The following is a 22,552-nucleotide window of genomic DNA, read 5'->3' on the forward strand; positions in this document are numbered from 1 at the left end:
TTAAATTTAAATGCAAAAATATTAAAAAAAAATTATACCATTTGTTTACTTCATTTTAATTCTTTATCTATGCTTTGTAAAGAATAATTTATTTAATCAAATGAAAGCGATATTAATTCTAAACAAAAATACATTTAAAAAATACCTTTATTTGAAGAAACAAGCGACTAATAAATTAAGAAAGTTTTTCAAAAGCATTTTTTTGAAAAGAAGATTTATATTTATTTCAAAATAATAGTCCTCTGCTTCAAATAAATCTTTTTTATTTCTATATTTCAAACAGGTCGATTATTCTAAGCAGACGACTATCAAAATATATTTCTCAATTTTTAATGTAAATGATGATTTAGTTGAAAAAGTTCTCAAAATATCGTTTGCTTTTTCGCTCAAAGAACAATAGAGAAGAGCTATACAGCAATACAGTGTTAAAGAATAATACTATAGTAACTGTGAGTGCTTCATCCCATTCCGAACGTCGGCACTTTCATTCTTTGAATGATTTTATAGCCATTTAAGATTTCCGTTTGAGATAAAAATGTAGGGTTATCGTTGGTTAGAAGCAGCTGCGCAAGCGTTGTTACATAAGGTAAGCATTAAGCTTAGTTCGATAAGTTTATATTTTACTCCTTTGCAAAGCTAACTTTATTTTAGACCGAATTCTAAATCAAATAATTGAAAAGATATAAAAATAATGTTATAACTTAGGTTATAATAATCAATACCTATAACGGGAACTCTATTATATTTTCGAAACTTTGTTCTGCTATCTCAATTTAAGATAATTTGCACCTAAATTTTATTTAACTAAAGAAATTTAGGAAGTAATGCGATAAAAAATAAAATCAAGACTATAAAGTTGTGTTCTTGTCGTTTTTCTTCCTATTTTTCTTATTTCACAAAAAAAAATTTTAAACATATATTTTACGGAACTACAAAATAATACACTAATTTCAATATTTTTCGATTTTGTTTTAATTAAATATGCAGAAAAATACTTTGACGTTTTCAAAAACTGTGTGTAAAGAAATATTAAGAATTTTGAAAGCTTTCTATTTTGTTATGATTTTCCAGAAAGTTTAAAAAATTTTTAAATTTTTCACAATTTTTTTAGCTATTTCACTATCTCTAATTTAAACTATCTCACTATCTCAGTGCAAGTAGTATTTTTCAATTCTAATAGATGTTTTTAATCACTTTAAAATTTGTGATTTTTATAATATTCATGACATTTATGTAGAATAGGAGATGTTTTTATGTTTGCATTATTTGCAAATAGTGCAATCAAAAAATATCTCAACATTTTCACGAGCTCTATATAAACAAACATAAATAATTTTTAATTTGATATCATTTTTACAAGCATTTGATCAAATGTATTTGTATTTTATGCATATTTTAAGCAATTTGTAAGTTTTACGCAAATTAACATGAACAGATTTCTAAATGGATTTATTTTTTTCGAAGATTATATTAAAATATTTTACAGATAATAAGCAAAAACACCAGAATTTTTTTAATTTTGTCTAATTTCGTAAAGGTATAATAATTAAAAAAAATTTCACATGTGATATATAAATGGACACTAGAGATCTTCAGTTTTGTATAACATTTTAAATAGGTTAAAAAAATATTATTGTCTTCAAATATTTAATAAATTTTGAATGAATTTAAAATACTGATTTTGCTAGAATTATCCAGTTATTTCGAATAATTAACCAAATGGTTTTATCATATACAGTATTTTCACAAACTCAGACTAAATAACCAGAAGAAATTTTTTGATTTTTTCAAAATTTCTGATATAGTTAAATAAAACTTCATAGTATTTCAATTAATTTAAATAATTAATTAATTTTAAATTAATTTCAATTAAATAAATGAAAAGTCAAAAAAAGCTTCCAAAAAGATTTTTTTTATATTTTAGTTCCTTCACGTAATAAAGGTGAATAATAATCACATAATAATGAAGCAGTAGAGATTTTGAATTAGGTATAATTGCTTAAAAGGTTTGTTTAAAAAGGACTAACAATTTCCAAAGAAATAAACACTTGAGATTTTCAATTTTCTACATATTTTTTTTTCAAATAGTTCAATAAAATCATGGAAAATAATTATGATCAATTTTTATAAGAATAATCATTTGAGTTTTTATCTTATTGCAGGAAATGCGTTTGCACATTCTCAAACTTCACGAAAATTAGCAAAAGATGATTAAACTAATTACGAAAGTTTCATGCAATTTTTAATACGATCGATATAGTGTTTTCAAAATTTCTTTTAATATAAATTAAGGTACTTAAGTTATTCGAAGGGGAATTGTACCAAATATTAGCAATAGTTTTTAAGAGAATAACTCTACCACAAAAATTATTAACATTGAAGCATTAACTCAGTTTTTTTTTTCATTAAAGTTTTTATAAATGTCTCAGCTGTAATAAATATGAAACATACCTTACCACGTACGTGTTCTAACTCAATGCTTGATTAAAACTTAGTAGAAACAAAAATTTAGGTACTTTTCGTTAAAATTTAACATTAAAAAAAAATTGTTTACTATTGTGAAATTTTTTAACACTGTTTGCTCTTCGAGTATAAATCTTCCTTAGCATAATAAGCAAATTTAAAATTGTGAAAATTAAATATACCATTCCTTTTTTAAATAAAATAAATAAGCAGAGAAATAGTAAAATGCAATTAAATAAAGTTTGTTTCCTTCTTTTAAAAAAAAATTAGTTGAAAACTTAAAAACAATGCAGTTACTAACTACATAGTATAATGAGTGGTTAAACAGGAATAACACGAATCCAATCCCCGCATTGCATATGATTTAATGATTCTACTACTTCGTCGCTTGGCGCGAAACTAGTTTTTGGCGCCTAAAAGTTACTTTTTTGGCGATGTGAGGAAAGCCCTGTCTCTCAGAGTGAAAATCGCTTATCAGACTATTGAAAGAACCTTCATTCGCGAGAGGTTAGGTGTGAGTAAGTTTTACCGCAGTGAGGAAGAAAAACAAAAACTTGTTATGATGATGTTCTGCGTGGAATTATTTGTTTGTTTTGGAAATGTTTTGTGATGTTGATATCTGCTTAGTGAGTGCCACGTTATTGTACTTTCCATACATGGATAAAAAATATTCTGCTCTCAGCCACTGTGCCACGCTTGTTAATTTCGTAATATTTTTAAATTATTAATCCTAGTCAAAATACGCTTTTGTGATACTTATTTTACGGAATTTGCCTCGTTACAGAGAACTATTCTGAAAATTTCGCTGGAATTTTTTACTCAAGATGATGTTTATGAGTGTGTTATCTGAGAGAAAATTTCAGAATCAGATTTATTAATCAACAAAATGGGAACAAATAAACATTTCGCACAATTATGTTTCTCAAGAGAGCATCGAAATGATAAATAATTTGGGGAATGCTTTCATACAAAATGTCTTGAACACAAGTTAACGGAATAAAAAATCATTTAGTGATGATAACACTCTTATCATCACTAAATGATAAAAATTACCATAGATGGCATCATTTTTCTTTAATTTTATCCAAGTAGTTTGTTTAGCAAATATGTAATTTAAACAGTAATTTAAATTTTACCGTAAGTCATTTTGTAGGTCGAATTTTCATAAAAAAGTTGAATTAGATGTGTTGTTTGCAAAATTGCCATCTATATTTCATATTAGGCATTGATATAAAAATTATTATGCTTTATATAATTAGATAGTAAAGTAGAATCGTGATAGTTTTTAATAGAAAGATTTTTGACATATGAATTGTAGAATATAATTGGTAATTTGTACGATTTAGTTATGGAACCTCTCGCTATCAATTGGCTTGTAACTTCGTCGGGATCACCGCTTATAGCCGTCTTGGCTTTGTGGACCATATACGTTTTTCATACATATCGTAGAAGGTGGAGAACCGTAGATCTCTTTTTACTAACAACATGCTGTCTGGAACTTGTCATATCCATCTTCACATTTTGTTACTCCATCATAAGCTTAATCATACCACCCATCCAAGCACCCTGTAACTTTACACAGTGGGGGCTGATATCCACCAGGACGTTCCAAATCGCCACCCTAACGTCCATGGTAGTGGACAGAGCTCTGACGGTCCGCTGGCCTTACCGGTACCGATTTAGCGTCCGCAGGAACCAAATACGATATCACATAGGAGTACTTGCCTTGGTCTCGATACTTGTGGGTGTTGCGGCAGTTTTTGCCAGAGTGAATATAATTGAGAATAAGAATTGCTATTTCCATCCGTCTCAGTGGGACTTGCGATATGTGATTTTTCTGCTCTCCTTATACGGAGTACTGATACTAATAACGTTCATATGCATGATACAGATTGAAATACATCGTAGCAGACATGGTCTGAAGACCAGTGCAAATGGGTCTTTCCAACTTCCAGAATGTGCATCTCCGGACTTACCGTCTGCTACTGGAATGAACAGTCCACTGGATACTCAGAGCAGTACTGGCAGTACGCGAGCATTGCACAGGCCGTCTCGACAAGCGAGCAGGAGGCCTTACGGGAAGAATAACAAGGGCACATCAGATTTGAGATGGCCATCTGTGGCTCTAACAACACTGTTGTGCTTTTCGTTAAATCATATCCCCCACTTGGTAAGTGCATTTTTTTTATATCTATGTAACTCAAGGTACTTTTTGTCTATGACTTGCTGAATATCTAAAATATAAAACGTGAATGGACATGTTCAATTTAAAAATGTTGTAGTGAAAACAAGAAATTACTAATTCTAAATTGTAAAATCAACTGTTTGAATAATTATGGACTCATCAATTTTAACAGTATTCATGGAAGATTTGGTATTATTCTTCAGTGATTAAATTAGTTTTTTAGATAAATTAATTAACTGTATATATATAAAAAACTTTGGGCTGTATAATGATAAGTAAAATTTTCAGGTGGACGTTTTTAGTGAAGAAACCCACAATTTTCATGTAAGCACTTTTGTGTTCCTGCTGATATCTCGGATAAATTTCGGAAACAATACTTTTTAAGTACCTATCTAAAAACAATACTTAATATTAAGTGTTACATTTAGGAAAAATTTGNAAAAAGATTTTTTTTGCAATAACGGACCCTATTTGCACAAATTCATAAAAGCGGACCCTGGTTGAAAGAATGTGAGTAATTTTTTCACAATTTCACGAAAAACGGACCTTACACAAAATGTCTGGACAGACCCCTGTATATGACTCAAGGTACTTTTTGTCTATGGCTTTTACTTTTTGAATGTTTGCTGAATAACTAAAATATAAAACGTGAATCGAAGTATTCAATCCAAAAATGTTGTAGCGAAACCAAGAAATTACTAATTCTAAATTGTAAAATCAAATGTTTGAATAATTATGGACTGATCAATTTTAACAGCATTCATGACAGATTTGGTATATTAATTTTTTAAAAAAATTAATTAACTATATATATATAAAATCTTTGGGCAGTATAATGTTAAGTCAAATTTTCAAATGGATGTTTTTAGTGAAAAAAACTACAATTTTCATGTAAGCACCTTTGTGTTCCTGCTGATATCTCGGATAAATTTCGGAAACAATACTTCTTAAGTACCTATCTGAAAACAATACTTAATATTAAGTGTTACATTTAAGAAAAGTTTGACTTATATCTGTATTTAATCCCTTCATTTATAAACATCTTATATGGCTTATGATTTTGATCGACGTATAAAATTTTTTATTTTTTTTTTAATTTCATTTCTTAATAGAATGTGATCTTGTTTCCGAATCTCGAAATAGTTCCTATAAATACTATACGCCAGCAAATTTAAAATTAATTATCATACAATGCAGTAGTAAGAATAAAAATTATTAATAGTAAATTTTTTAATAGGAATGAAGTGTATTATCAATTATAAAAAAATTAAGAAACATTTGTAATTCTATGAGCTTCTTCCTCACTCCGACAATTTTCAAACCTAGAACCAAGAAATTGTTTAAAAAAAAATTAAAAAAAAAAACATTTTAAAATATTTTTCAAAAAGTATGTTCAAAAAATAATGTACGAGATTTAAACAATGTCCCAAATTGTTGAACTTAAAGATTTTGTTTTGCTATACAAATTGAGAGCTTTTCTTTATTATCTTAATTAATGTTTTTTTTTTCATTATGTGTATACAGAGAGTTTTAAAAAGCATTTTTTCTCATCATAAGAAAAGAAACGTGCCACTTTCCCTTCATTAATTGTACCGTATGAAGCAGAAACATAAGTTAATAATTTAAGAAGTTAATACTATTGATATTAAATATTTTTGATGTCGGTCCTATGTCTCCTATTTCATTTACCGAAAAACATTTTGTTATTAATGTCTTTGTTGATTTTATCTTTAAAATTTCGATATTTCTTGAAAAACTAAGTTTAATTTTAAGTATGAGAAATGCTAATTTTACAGCAATATTTCATTGTTTTACCCATAATATATTTAGAAATATATTTCTAAATATGATGCAGAATTCTTTTGCAAGAATTAATCGTTCAATTTCTTTTTTTTTTTTTTTTAATTTCATTTAAAAATTTTAGCTTAAAACAATGTAGTTCAACAAGTAAATACTTAATGAAGGTTTAGATTTAAGTAAGAAATTTAATAAGATTAACTTTTCCAAGGATAATTTGTTTGAAGACTTGATTCATTTTATTAAATGTACCCTGAAAATATGGTCAAAACTACTAGAATATAATAAAATTTATAGTGTTTTTTTTTGGTGCTATAGAAACACTAAAAACTACAGTAATTTTTAACACTTTGATAATGAATTGTGTTAAAATTACCAATAAATTAATGTTGTATTTTTATTGAATTTGTTGGTTCTATTTGAAACTGCTATTTTGAAAACCAAAATTTCTGATGAAAAATTACACAGAGAAAAATTATCAAATGTATAATTTAAATTTTGCAAATTGCAGTGTTTATTAGCATTTTTTTTCTGCTAGTATTTTTTTCCTTGATATAAGTGTATTTTTTGGACTATGTGGTTCCTAGTTTTTTTAAGGGTTTTTATTTTGGATGCAGTATATTTATGTAATTATATTATTGATTTTGACCAAAAAATCATGACAATTAATACGATTACATAATTATTTTCTATTACTGTACATACAATTAACGATTTCAATTGTTTTAATTATCATCTCTTACTGCCAATCTTAATTTTGAAATATTCAAAACTATTTTTATTGCTCCTCTACTATATTTTAAGTTACAAATCAACTTCAACTTAGGTTTCTTTTGATTGATCGTAAGATTGTTTAAAAAAATTATTATGCTATTATTTTTTTAAATATGCGGATTACTTGATTTATATATTACATAATTAATCTAATTTAAATACCTTGAACAGATAATAAGTAGATTCTGTTCTATAACTACAGTAGCCTTTCTGAAAGCAGACGACTCGTAAAAAAATGGAACTTTTTTCGTTCATTTTTGAGATTACGCAAACGACTTGAAAGTAGTTTAATAAAATACTTTCCGGAATCAAATTTTTATGAACCTCCATAAACCGAGAGAGCCACTTTTACTTTCCAAAAAATCGCATAAACTAAATTTGAATAAGTATAACGAGGAATAATTTCGTTCGGAAATAAAAATAAAATAAAAACACCGTAATAATAAAATGCACGTTTGGGACAACGACCTGAACGACAGGAAAAGTGCACACCTCTGCTCCTTTTTCAGAGTACGCTTCATTAATTTTCATGAAGAACAATAAAACTGCGATGCGAGAGCGCAAATAAATATTTCCTCCTTGTTGATTGAATTTGACCTTTTTCCTTCTTCTATACATCACATGGGTACCGAGTGTACGTTTTAAGTGACCGATCCTCTAACATCATCTGCCTTTTTCTACTTCATATGTTTTATTACTTATTTTATATTCAGTCAGGATACCGAATTTCTATATTCACTTCCTAAAATTTTCAAAAGTGCATTACTATGCTCTAAACCAAATGGTGTTCTGCGGATCCCTAAGGTTCCGTGGAAGGGTTCCGTAAGTTAGGACTTTTTTTTTTTACCTGTTATAATTTTGAAACTTGTAGTTAAATTTATATTTGATTAATTACATATGATTTAATGTTTTCGTTATTTTTTTGAAACTTTTTAATTACAATACTTGTGAAGAAAAATAAGCGAAATGAAAAAAAAGATTCTAATAACAATGTATTGAACAAATAATGAAATGGAGACATTTATTAAAAATTGCATTGGTATTTTGTATAGAATAAAAAGAACCTAATTCAGCAATGAAGATATATGTCCATCTAATAACCATTCTTAACGTTAATTTCGGTCTTTTTTCTCAATGAAATCCAGTTTTAGCTCATGCATTCAGTTTATCCATTCCCTAAAATCAAATTAGTAGACTATATGCCGCTCTAGACTTGTAAATTTAACTGTCTGTCCATTGATAAAACGATACGATGAAAAAATTCCCATTTTTTTTCATTCATTAAATATTTTCAAGATAATTACTATTTTAAATCATTCAATATTTTTATTTATTTATAAATTTATTTATTAAGTCTCGGTCTTCCGCCAAAAGTGGGTCGATCAGCAAGTTCCATTGTCGAAAAAAAACTGGGAAATACAGTTCTAAACGACATGTACGTAGCGTTACACATATACGATGCACATTTTTAATACATATTTGAGAGAGTTGGTTTTGGGGGCAAGTACTTAAAATTCTTTTCAACACATGATATGGAACACTCGGCATTTTTTGGGAGTAATTTTCGCGTTTGAAATCGATCTAGTTGATTTATTCATTTGTTTACTGCGATCACGTAAACTCTTCCCAAGATGAGTTTCTGTTCCATATAAAAGGTTATTTACGAAAACGAGGTAATTCTAATAGCTGATTTAGTGAGTCTTTTGTTTTCTGAGTTACGCTCAAATTTAATAAGTATACAGAGTTGAGGATTGCGAACAGCGCATCTAACTCTTTACTTCGACTAGCCGATGTTATACGGCATTGGAAAAAAAAAAATTTAATGCACTGTTAAAATCAAACTTTATTTCTGTTTAAAAAGTAAAATTACATGCCATTAATGTTCATAGAGTGACTTAATCACAGAACTTTGGAAAGGAAACTTGCTCCAATTACTTTATTGTTTCACAAATTTACATCGAACTTCTTTTGTGCTTAAATGCATGGGAAAAAAGAATTTACTTGTAATTTTAGAGTGAAAGAAATAATAAAAAATTATAGTAGAATTATAAACTGAAAGATAAACTGTTTAGAAAACGTTGTAAATTATAGATATGTAATATATAATATAANTATACATTAGATATTATATTGTTTTAATATAATATAATATAATATAATATAATATAATATAATATAATATAGTAAATGTTATTGACTGAAAATAATGCATCTAAATATTTATCGATGTATAAATTCGTTTCGATGCCAGTTTAAAAATGCATTTTTATGACGCTCAGTTTGTGTCATTATATTTCAGGAAGTAATTCTTTTTTTTAACTAATTCATTACAGCTTTGAAAACAAAAAAATTTTTTAACGTATACATAAAAATAAATCACTTGAAACTATTGTGTAGCAATGTTTTTAAACAGTGTGTGTTTATAAGAGGCCAGGAAAAACTATTTTTGTAAAAATTAGAACTGATTCAATGAGATAAGTCTCTAATATTAGTCGAAACTGGGAAGATAAATTGTTCTTATTTTTCTCCACCTTGTTCATAATCTGTCATCTCAGCCACTACATCGTATAGAATTTCGATATCTGTCATATCTTTGGCTTAGACGAGTTCTCTTTGCCAACGCCTTTTTCGGAATTTAATCCAGCTAAGATTTCATCTGGATCTGGCTCAAGAAAAACGTAAAGGATGGTAAACAGATGTCCAGATGTCTTGAGCACTCCGAACACTTTCTCAGTCTTTGTTTTCAGGCTCAATATTTGCTTTGGAATCGATATATCGATGTGCTATTAAAAGACACCAATGTCTTCCCGTTTGTTAAATGGTGTGCCAGCTACACTACTATTTTGGAAGAAACGAAATTCGTGTGTACCTGACAGTTTTAGAACTAATAGATGGTTTTTAGGCCCCGTTGAACCCCAATTCGAAATTGAAAGGGGAAACACAGATGATTTCTTAGTCGTTTTTCTCATCTGGGAGAACGTTATTTTTTTTTTTTTTTTCGAACAGGATATGAAATCGATAAAGAAATATAAAAGCTTCGAACTAAGATTATCGGTAGCATTTCTAAGAATTTCAGAATTCTATTCCTAAAAATTTAAAAGGTACAACTATGTAGGTCAATAACAGAGAATCGGGAAACAATTTCCTCTTCAAGTTTATTTAACAAAAAATATAATTTAATTTCTGTATTTCTATTTTTTAAACGCCATTGGACAAATTAAAGCCATTTGCAGATTTATGCTGAAAATAACAGCCTAGTAATGATTTGCAATTTTTAAGTCATTCTAAAACACTAAACATTCTAAAACATGAACATTCTGAAATACTAAATAATATTCTAAAATAGTACCTAGTGGGGTAGTTTTAAAAATTTAAAGAAATGGACTTTTCATAGCTAACTCATTTATGCTGATATTCAAATTTGAAATTTTTATCAACTGATGTAATATGTCTATTTTAATTTTAAAAATTAAGAAATTTAATACTTATTAAAAAAGTAAAGTAGTGTTAAATTTCTGACTTTACAATGATAATAATATCTCTCCGGTGTTGATGTTGAATAACCATAAAATTGTATGAAAGAGCACTTTTTTTTCCTAGCTAACTTCAAATCTGACCTTCATATCCAATTTAAATTATGCCTGAAAGCTCTAAACACATAAAAAACGTTTAAACTAAGATCACGTGCCTTCACACCATACATTGAACTTTTTTGCGTCCGAAAACTCCTATGTTGGCGCGTTTGGTCATCGTTTGCAATTGTTTACAATCGATAAAGAGTTGCTGAGTGTTGCGGTTGTATTCAATGCTGTTTCTCATCTACACAAATTAAAGTTCACCGTTAAAATATGTATGAATGTTTTTAGTAGTGTAATATAGATTAATTCTTAGTAAATTAATTCTTTGTAAACTGTAATAAATAATTTTTAAATGTACAATTTCTATCTGCTTCTGCTCTGTTAAGCCAAGTTCTAGTTCGTCCTAATATTCTCCCTGTGCTATACGTATGTATCATACACAAACTAATTTTATTTTAAGGTTAAGTGTATGTATGCAACCTAAATTACTAATTCTTACATTATATAGTTTCATAAAAATAAGTTTACCTTTCTAACTATAACTTAACTAATTCTGATTCTAACTGACTCTAATTATAAATATTAATGTTACCGAATATGAAACGTGGTGGTGGCAACTTTACACTAATAAGTAATGTAAAAGAACAAAGTTTTTCTTTGCTACTAGTTTTGGAGTTCAAACACACGGAAATTTTTATTTTTCTCATTATGCCTGATATTGCTTATCTTATCATCGTGCAAAGCAAACTTACCATTCAATTACTTCCATTTTTCTCATAGAAACATTTATTGCCTGTCCGAATAGTTTTTAATCATGCTGGTATTTTAATTTCAACTTGTAATTTCTATTCTTGGAAGAAACTATTCAGATCTCTTTCAGAATTTTCGTTAATCGGCGACAAATTTTTCTCGCTGTGATAAGGACAATTTCGGCGAAAAGCCACTTCTCAACGCATCACTCGAAGCAGATTACAGTTTGTTGAATGAAGGAGGGAAATTAAAAGTAATTTCATTTCATGCTTTCCGAAGCTGTCAACATTCGCGGTATTAAATCTCTTTCATAGCTTTCATCGTCCTTTTGATATATCTTTGCGATATCAAAGAGTATAGTTTTTAAAAATTTGCATACTTAAGCACCTATGAAGATAAAAACTAAGTGCTTCATATATATAGTTATTTAGGTTGTTATCGATTTATGTTATAATGTAGGAAAATTCTGGGCGCTTAGTTTCTGTGAGAAAAACAGTAAATTTAGTTTTCACGTTTTTTATAACTGACAAATTATATTGATGTTATAAATCATTTTGTACAACTTACAAACTATATAAACAATTGCAAGGAAGATAGAAATTATGCTTTAAAAAATCTATTATTTGAAAAAATTAATTGTAATTAAAATTAATTATAAATTAAAATTACATATAATCAAAATTAAAATGTAATTATCCTTATTACACAACTAAAAACATACATATTTTAACGGGGAAATTTTTGTTTCTGTGGATGCTTTTTTTTATTTTATATTTTATAACCGTCGTTGAACAGCCGACCCAGTTTTTGCGACTACTACTGTTCAACTCCGTAGCCTTGTAATTTTGAACCAATCCAGAAGACAAAAAAACTTCTGGATCAGTACCCCCAGAGATATGATTTGTTATGGGAACATGGAGGACGACTTTGTGACTCAACAGATTTAACGTGCATCAGTCACCATTTACTACACAGGGAGTCTTCCACCGGCGGGGATCGAACCCACGACCTCTTGGACATGGGCCCAGTGCCCTACCAATCAGGCTTTAGCAAAATAGAAGACAACAACAAACTCACACCAACTCATACAACAAGCGCCGATTGTTAACAATTTACTGTCTTTAACCAAAATGCGCCAATGATATTGTTGGCGGAAAATTTAAATTAAAACTGTGAAGTGAAAAGTTTCTAAATTAGAAGATCATTAAAATTTGTCTCATTGAGATAAATGCTAAATATTTTTTTTCGATTCCGTTATTATTGTATTTCTTACTAACTAGGCCATTTTCGAAGAAAAGTATAATTATGATTCACTCAGCTATGTTATTCACGTTTATGAAAGTAACAAACGCCTGCTACCAAATATATTACCACATTAAACTGTCCTCACTCGCCAATTTTGAATCATCCTAATTAGCATACAATAATTAATTGTGCGTTGCGTTAAATAAACAAATAAATCGTTGCTATAAATGCGTCGGAATTGCTTTAAATTCGTAGAAGTGTACTTCGGCGTTGATGGAAAGGAAATTTCGCAAGAGTGCCATTTTTCTATGCCATTTCTCCTCACGTTCGTTATCTACGTCATTCAAGAGGCCCCATAAAAATTATTACTTCCCTCGCTTGGAACATAACTCGATATGTTTACAATTGAAACACTTGTTTAACATTGAAGGAGAAAAATGCATCCTGTCAAGGTTGTTCAGCTATAATCTTACAAGCGAACGAATTTATCATTTCTTTTTTAACCCTCTTGCAACACACCTTTTTGAGCTTGCAAATAAATAAATGAAAAAGATTTTTTTAAGTCATGCTTAGCTAGACACATCGGTTTTTATTCTTTCTCTTTTTAGTTACTCATTTATTTATTTATGTTAGAGCATCATCTTTTTTTTTTTCGTAATTTATTCTTATTAAATTTTCTAAGTTGACTGATTATTCGGGTTATTTTGTTAGGAGTAATCGATCTAGATTGACGTGTTCTTTTCCATAATGTGTATTAAACATAAAAAATATATTATTTTAAATCGACTAAAACCACCAATTATTTCGTCGGGAAACTATAGATTACGCCCACGCTGTCGATTTCCGGTATCATGGTCTTTAATTGGAAGTGAATAACTAATTCACTCCGCAGTTTGTTTTTTCGTAAGATATTTACGAACTTATGATCCAGTTTTATAAGGCAGTGGTCCCCAAGCCCCGGTCTACAGACTGGTACTGGTCCGTGGAACAAATAGTCCCCGGCGCCAAAGGAACATCAAATTATTTCCATGGTGTGTTGTGTATTTTACTGTGGTGTATTTTTCTCGGATTTGTGAGATTTTCTTTGAACGAGTGGTTAATAGGGAGCTGATAGACTGTCCTACGCTGCTAGAGGTGCTTCCCTATTAAATGATCCTAAAAATTCCCTACTAAATTATTGTTACGACTAGCTTGTAAAATTAGTTTCCAAATCTATAAATCACGATTCAAAATCTATACCGAACCAATTTAAATGCCATTTTCGACATTAATCATTTGAAAAGATGAGATTAAAATAATTTAGATAAACAAAAGTACCTTTTCACAGACACGCGAAGAAAAAGTTCACAATAGGGAAGCGTCTCAAGCAGTGTACGATATTTCCAGTCATGGGCTCCTATGTAATTCCCCGCCTAGAAGTTTTGCTGTCTTGTTTCGTCCCACCTTGTAGTACATGTTGATCCATCGATGTTTTAATTTATTTTGGATTAATTTATTCATTTTTGTTAAATTCATTTGTCGTTTGAATTATTTTGTTTCCTAGTTAAGAAAAGATTTGTATCGAGAAAGTAGTAAAACTTTCGACAGGTAGGAAAATAATTTTTAAACATGGGAAAAGGTATTGCTGCAAGGGATAAATGCCTAAGACACAAAAGCAGGTCTTAACAATATTGGTGTTATTTAACATTCTTTTATGTTCTTTCAATTTTCACGAAATCTATTGTCTAATACAAAATCTGGATCTTTAATCATATCTCTAGTTCTCATTGTTATTTCCGACAAAAAAAAGCTTTTCACGCCGCTTTCAAATGTAAAAAAAACTCCAACTGCGTAACTATGAATAGTATATTGCGGTTAACTTATTTTTGAAGTCATAATAAAAATCAACGTCTATATATAGTTTTATCAAAACAGCTTTAGCTTAAGAGTCAAATAATAATTCAGTATTTGTACATTTCAAGGAATCACCAATGTACAAAGTTCTTGTTCTTTTTTTTTACTTTCTCCAACTTATTTAAAATTTTAATTAGGATTCTAAACTTTTTATTGGAGTTTAACACAAGCACAAACGTTATTTAAATGTAAACACTTTAGTGAAATATTAGAAAGAACTGTTATAATTTAATTCTCTTTTAGAGCTATAATTTAAAGAAAAAAGAGAGATTATGTTGTTTTGCGCGCACAATAAAGGCTATAAAAATCACTTTAATGATTTGAAATAACTTCAAATCATTAGCGTGACAGTCAAATATGCACTTTTCGAAACACAAAGAAATTTTAAAGATGAAAAGTATTTTTTCAAATTTAAAAAAAATAAATTTTGATTTTTCGGAATTTTATAAAAGAAATATATTTATTTTGACCAAACAAAATATAAAATATAAACCAATATTTAAGTGCTAGTATGAATTTAAGCAACAAGCTATGCTCAAACCAAATACGAAGTTTCAACTTAATAGATTAGTTAGAAGTCTAGTAATCTTGCTCACCACAGGTTAAAAAATTTGAATTGCGAAAAACAGATTTAAGGACAAAACTTTGATTACATTATCCCCGAAAAAAAATACGTGCATTAGCAGACGATTCCAATTTAGAAAAAGGGTGTGCTATTTATGATTTTCAGTTCTTTTTTTGTAACTTGGGACGTTTTTTGAGATCTTATACTAGGTGTCAAAATGCTCAGAATAAAACAGGTTATAACAAAAAATCAAAAGTTTTGTATTTAAAAGCTCTCTAGACCTCTTAATTGCATCAAAGCAGTTTAACTATTATTCATTGAATTTCTTATTTAATTGTTTCCTTGGACAAAGCTTTTAAAATAAAAAAAAATCTCATGTCACTTTAAATAATTAATATACATAATAGTAATAATATATTTTGCATAAAAGTTATATGACACATCTGTTAAATAAATGTTTTGATTAAACCAGGTTCTATTTAACATAAACCAATCTGTTTTTAGATCCGGAAACGAATTCTTTTTTGTTATTTTATTGAAGTTGGAAATAAAAACAGCATTGGTTATAATCTAATGCAAAAACGATTGCGGGGAATTCAACACATTCAATCTAGCTGATTGGACTTCAATACAACAGGAGTAAAAGTGCATGCCCCATAAAAATATATCCCCCTGTCGTAAATTCTTCATTTGGGACGTTTCCATCCGTCCGGGAACTTTATAGGAAATGGATACAAATGCAACCGGACAAAGTTACAATCCGCCAGACGGACGAGCGCAGGATTCCTCAATGAGTCGATAGGAGGCTGGCAGAAATCCAGGCAAACAAACAAAACGAGGAGAGTAAAGCTTGTCCTATAGGACTTCTATCCTGCAACATTTGGCATCCAACCAGAAAATTAAGCACAGAAAAAAATGAGAACTAAAGAAGAAAAAAAAGTACGATATCAGAAAGAGAGAAAAAAGTTTCACATATATGGATGTGTAATTTTTTTCTCTCGATGTATTGATGTATGGATAAGAATTTTCAGGTATTTTTTTTTTCTCTCCTTTTTCCAGATAATTGTTTGGGGATGCTTTTGATTTGGAAATGACGCTCAGATTTCGGAATAAATTATCATTTTGGATTTGTGCGTTCCTTTTTTTCGTATTGATTATTTTTTATTCTGAAAACAGGACGAAAAGTTTTCTTATCAAAAATAGCGTTTTTTTTCCTATATTATAGTTGATTTAAAATGCAAAAGTACGAAAATAGGCTTTTTCTTAATCATTCAAATAAAGCTTTTTTTTCAAATCATAATTTTCTTTTAGAATATGTTTACACTTCTTAAAATATTAAAATTCTGAATTATTTTTCAATTTATTGCTTTTAAGTACAGTGGTCCAGTTATATAACAATTGCTATTAAATAAATTGTTAAGTAATAACAGTATAACTGCCTTTATTACTTTGAAAGACATTGAAAGAAATTAAATGTAGAACTTAAGATATTTATTATAAATGTAAATAAAATCAACAATAAATTATATTAATTCATTTAAGCATTTTTCATGAGCATAATCGTAAATATTGTTGCCATAAAAAATTTGTTTGAGTAAGACAAAAATCATCCACCTATCGAACTTTTATTTGAAAGTTTAGAAAATGGAATTATTTTAAACAATTTTTTCCTCCTCTGACCACAAAAAAAAATACATTATTCTACATTAATTATTAAATACAGGGGCAGCGGAACCGGGGGGGGGTCAGAGGGAACTTCAGCCCAGTCACATTTTATAAATGACGGGACACAGCCTTTTCTAACATTACAATTTTCCAATCAATATTTGCATAATAAAATTTACAGTTTAAAATAATAGATAATATTTCTGCGTCTGAATTCTAAAAAATGTCTATTTCAATCGAGCTTTAACATGAAAGCCTTGGTAAAAACTGCTATGAAATCATCTCTTATTCCCCTACCCCCCCCCCCTCTCTTGGTTTCAAATGTAACAGCGAACACAATTTTATTTTAAAAAAAATGAGAGATAAACAATTTACTGGTAAACAATTTCTTTTATTAATTTTGTTTTGATTTTGAAACAATTCGAATTATGAAGTTAAAATTGCAAGTTCGAATTCTTGATTGCCATTTTGTGAGGTTTTGATAATTTGGATCCGGTTAATAATAATAATAATAATAATAATATATATATATATCTAATGATTTTTTAGTAAATTAGTATTGAGAGCAACATGATTGAAGAGTCCAGTTGTNTTTGAGATACTTACGCTGTCTATGATTTAAAATTTGTTTTGATTTTTTTTAATTTTAATCATCGGTAGTATCGACAATTTTTGCGCGGAATCTAGATCCCGTTAGTTGTTTTTACTTGCTTCTACTGTTCATTCATTTTCTTTTCTGATCAAAAATAAATATAAAAAAATTAATTAAGTGAACCAAAATAAAAAATTTATCTAGGTTAAAAAAGATTCTTCACCATTTAAACTCCTGAACAGGGGTAACATGTTTTAGTGTTTCTATCATCCCATTCTTTACATTGCAATTTATTATTGGTGTATTTAATTTGCTTCCATATGTTATTTTTACTAATTATCCTATTATATTGTCGGCGTTGGCTTTTCTCCAAAATTTATGTATTTGCTGGAACCCATTAATAATCTCCTAATTACCGCACATTTCGTAATCTTCCCGAGTTTGAAAATAAAATTTTGCTCGCTCTGGGATAAAGTATAGATAGTTTTAATTTGCTTCAATTCTTAAAGAAATGTTTGATTATTTATTTCGTTTGCTCTGTCTGTGATTTACCATTAAAAATACTCTTAGCTATTATTACATACGTTAGAAATTCATCCTCATAAATTTATGTGGAGGTTAAATTCTCAAACTTAAAAAAAGACCTGCACCATCGTTCTTATGGATATAAATCTTGTTTGAAACTAAAATTAATACTGTCAGTTGTTTTTTTAAATTTTTTTGAGAATAACTTATTAATATCGAATTCGCAGTTGTTTCGTTTTTTATTCAATCGATACTTTATTAGGATTTTTAACATCTTTTAGATTACAGTTTTATTGCGTTATTACTAAAAGAAATATATTGTTTATTAGGGATATGGGATTAATTAAACTGGTTTCATGGGTTCGTTCATTATATTCTCAAAAAAATTGGTTAACCATTATATGGTGCAAATTTGCCGTTAGAGTAATAAGGTATTAAATTCAACTGTGTTTCCATCCATGTAGTATTACGCAATCATGTTTAAGGAGTACGATAATATGGTTCCAATTAGCCATCATATTAAGGTAGCTGCAACTTAGAATGATGTTATGATTCAACTCACTCCGAAATTTCCATCAGTGCAGTAAGTAAGCAAATAAAACAAACGATAAAAATTTGCTCTTCAGAATGTCAATATGCATTTCCGTCCGGAAAATGTGTTCAGTTTACAAAATAAATAGAATTTGACATCTTTCCTCGTTGCAATCTTTTGTAACGCTTCATATACCCTTATCGAGAACTTACCGTTTCAAAAAAAAATTATATTTTTGAAAAAAAATCTTTTAATATTGTTGAGATAAGACTGCTTAATTATTTTTACATTAATTGTATGAAATATTTTTAGTTGAAAATTTCTCAACAGTATATGTTTGAAATATTGTAAACTTTTTTTTTATTCTTAACAATATACATACATAATTCATACAGTAATTTTTAATTATTCCAGGAGTTAACCCTTTAAATAATCCTCTATTCTAGCAAAAAAATCAAATAATTTGTATCATTATAAAAAAGGATTATTACATTGAAATAATAAGAAGGTAAAATTTTTGTTATTTAATGTGCACCTGTTATCGAATAAATCTTTAAGATAAAATGAAATATTGCTCATCAGAAAACATCGCTTTATCATTTCAAATAAATCTAGGTTTTTTTCTTTTACACTAGCAAAAGAATAAAATAAGACCGAATGTAACCATTCGATTTTAGCGCTACCAAATTTAGGTTGCACTAGTCTCATCTAAGCAATCCAACTCACTCAAGAAATACCTAAAATTACCCTCCAGAGCAATCTATGTCTTTCCACAAAAGTAAAATTACCCAACTCCGATACTCTTCCAACACTCCCAAAAAGCCATTTCCAAACTTCTTGAAAAATTGTCCTTCAGTAGAAGGCATATCCGCCGTCAAAATTGTATGTTAGGGCGTCTAAAAATAATAGTAGGTGCGGATAGGAACAGACGACAAACAGACAAGGAAAGGTTGATAAGTTTCTAAAAGGCGCCACGCGTTCTACACCCAGCTGAGGATATATATTTTTATTCGAAGATTTTTTTTTCTCTCTCTCCTCTGTAGTAGTTTTGCTTCCGTGTTATTTCCGTACCTGAAAGAGATCGAATAGTGAAGGGAAAGTTAAAGGACCACCCCTATCTGGGAGAAAAAGGGGACTCATTTGGAGGGTGTGTAACGGCACTTTTGAGTCTTCTTTAGACATGGTAGGGTCTTATGCGCATAAAAGATGCGGATGAATGTATCAGAGAAAAGAAGGATTTATAAGGTTTAGGAAGTGGCTCTTTTTTTAACACCAATGCCTTTGGGTTTGGGTATAGAAATAGGGATAAAAAGAATTTTTTTTACCAAACATTTCTTTAAAAAAAGAGAAAAAAACGCTGGGATTGGGGTGAAAATAAACTAAACTTAAAATTTTTGCCTAAGAGTGAGCCCTCAAGATAGATGTGAGGGTGAACTTTATTTTATAGAAACATTTATTTCACCAAAAACTTTCAAAAGGTTTTGTAGTCTTTTCTTCCATTATTTTAAATGGGAAGTACATTTTAACCAGTATCGGGTTAAGCTCGAAAATAAATAAATAATAGATATATGAAATACAATAAATATTATACGTAATTACTTTTTTTAATTGATCAATTTCACAAAAGTTGTTAGGATCTATCCAATCTCGTCAATATTGGATGGGACGTTTAGTTGTGCTTTTGTTTATTCTACAAAAGCAATATTGTGCTCTGGTTTTGCAGAAATGGCAATAAAAGATCTTCAGTAATTGAAAAAAAGTTACCCCGTAAATGATCGGAGAGGAATTTTATGAAATAATCTTTATATTTCTAAGTAATCCTAATTTTAAGTACTTAAAATTACCCCTCATGAAAATCCCTCTCTCTCAAAAAACTTGATTAGACTATCAATCATAATACCAGTGTCTTGAACCATAATACGGTACAAATTTGCATCATCTTTAAGAAAATCTTGAGGTAAACTATGATTCTGTCCAAGTTGATACTTAGTATCCGGTAATAAAGTTAAAGAAATACAATAACATGGTTCAACTTATCACCACATCAAAGCTAAAGCAAATTTGAACGTACCTCAAACGTGATTCATTATGGTACAACTCGCCAACTTGCTCCAATGAGTTTTAACAGTGTAAGCTATATTTTTTTTTTCAATTATATAAATTAATTTTCAATCTGATTTTTATTCATTTATGCGAAATGTAGAAAGGATAAATTTTCCAAATTAGTTTCCTTTATAAACTCAAGAAAATAATTTAAACAATACAATGAATGATATTTATTGCTATCAAAGAAGTGTCAGAAGAAGAAGAAGAAAAAGATAACTGACAGTAGGAAAAAAAAGTTAAGTTTTCATTTTTATGGATTCATAGATTACGTTATCTTTTCATTGACAGACATCATTCCCCTGCACAGTTGACACTCGTAATACTCGCACCAAATGGTGATATCCACCGCGTTAAAAGCAGTTCTTGTGTGAGCATACAGCCTTCATTTAAGCGGAGAAATTTATAGCAGCTAGTGGACCGTGAAGTGACAACAAGAACGGAAGTGCGATTGTCCACTTAAACAATGTCACATAATTCTACTGCCTAGATACGTTGAGCTACTTGCTGTCGTCAACTGAAGAGAAAGCGTTTTACTTGCCTTCTCAGTAAATGGAATTATATAAAGAAACTTAATAATTTCAATCGATATTATACTTCTAGAATTCGACAATATAATCGTTAAACTTATTAGTGATGCTGATCTATTAAAAAATTAATTGCTAACAAAACTTGATTTCGACGTTTTTAACTTTTTGATCACAAGATTAATTTATCGGAAGTTATTAAGAACACTGACAAAAAAATTATGGTCGAAACAACCAGAATATGGTAAAAAATAACCGTGTTTCTGGCTCTATGGGAACACCAAAAAAGATCAGTAATTGTTAATAACTTTTGGTAAAATTAACAATAAAATATGACTTTTATAATAACTGATACAATTAGGTAAATGGGGCAAAATATAGTAGTTTTATCACGATACCTTAGAACAGCTGTTCTCAAATGGTGTTCCGTGAAGCCCTAGGGTTCCGTAGAAGGGTAAAAGGAGGCATGACACATGACATTCAGTTAAATTTACTTTTCAAGTTTGTATTTTTTGTTATTATTTCGCCTTATTAATGCCTTATTTTGGTTTTATTAACAAGAATTATCGTTCTTTTCTCTAATTTCTTTTTATTTTTTTTACCAGAAATGACATACAGTTAGGTAATTTCCCTGGAACTTTTTTCTCCGTATAAATTTTTTTTTTGAATTTTTTGATAGTGTTTTGAATTGTATTAACTATTTACTGTAAGGTAATTTTAATGCATAGTGCTATCTTTGATGAAAATTGTTGGTATATTAAGTACTATAAATTTTACTGTTTCCCATACTATTAATAAATGGGAATTAATATACGAACTGGTTTTCTTGTCTTTTTATAAAAAAACAACAATTTAAATTCAAAAATAAAAATACAAATAATTTATACACTTCACTCGATTTTAGAACCATTTATCAACCTCTTTTTCCTGCTGCTGAGGATTCAATTACTATTTTTTTTTAAAAAACTTTTCCCCATTACAAAATAAAAAGACGCATTATTAGCTGCCCTGAATTGTTCTTTGAAAGCTTTTCAAAAAAAATTTTTATAACAAATAAATTTCCTGTCGTTAAATTATATCTTAATTCATACATAAACTGATATATTTCCTGGTGAAGCAGAACTTTTTAAAGAAATTAAATTTATTATTTTCAGTTCTTACTGAAAATGTCGGTAATAGAAAAATGAAAACTTTGCATATATGTAGCTTTCGCGTAGATATAGTTTCGTCTATAAAAGCACTTTTTTTTAACGACTAAAAATGTTAAAATTTATAATGAACAGTAAAGTCCTTAATTGTAAATATTCTTATTTCTCCTTGAAAATTGAGAGTATTTTAAAATCACTGATTAGTGGTCG

General features: G+C 28.8%; 1 protein-coding gene across 1 annotated transcript in view; it reads left to right on the plus strand.

Moving 5' to 3' along the window:
• The first annotated feature begins 2,936 nt into the window (after positions 1-2,936).
• LOC107454177 (uncharacterized) overlaps positions 2,937-22,552 on the plus strand; it is a 104,833-nt gene continuing 85,217 nt past the window's right edge. Inside the window, exon 1 of the mRNA XM_016071270.3 lies at positions 2,937-4,633. Within this exon, the coding sequence (XP_015926756.2) occupies positions 3,812-4,633 (822 nt within the window). The 5' untranslated portion in view covers positions 2,937-3,811. The remainder of the gene's footprint in view (positions 4,634-22,552) is intronic.

Source organism: Parasteatoda tepidariorum, chromosome 1 (assembly GCF_043381705.1).
Source record: "Parasteatoda tepidariorum isolate YZ-2023 chromosome 1, CAS_Ptep_4.0, whole genome shotgun sequence".
NCBI lineage: Eukaryota > Metazoa > Arthropoda > Arachnida > Araneae > Theridiidae > Parasteatoda > Parasteatoda tepidariorum.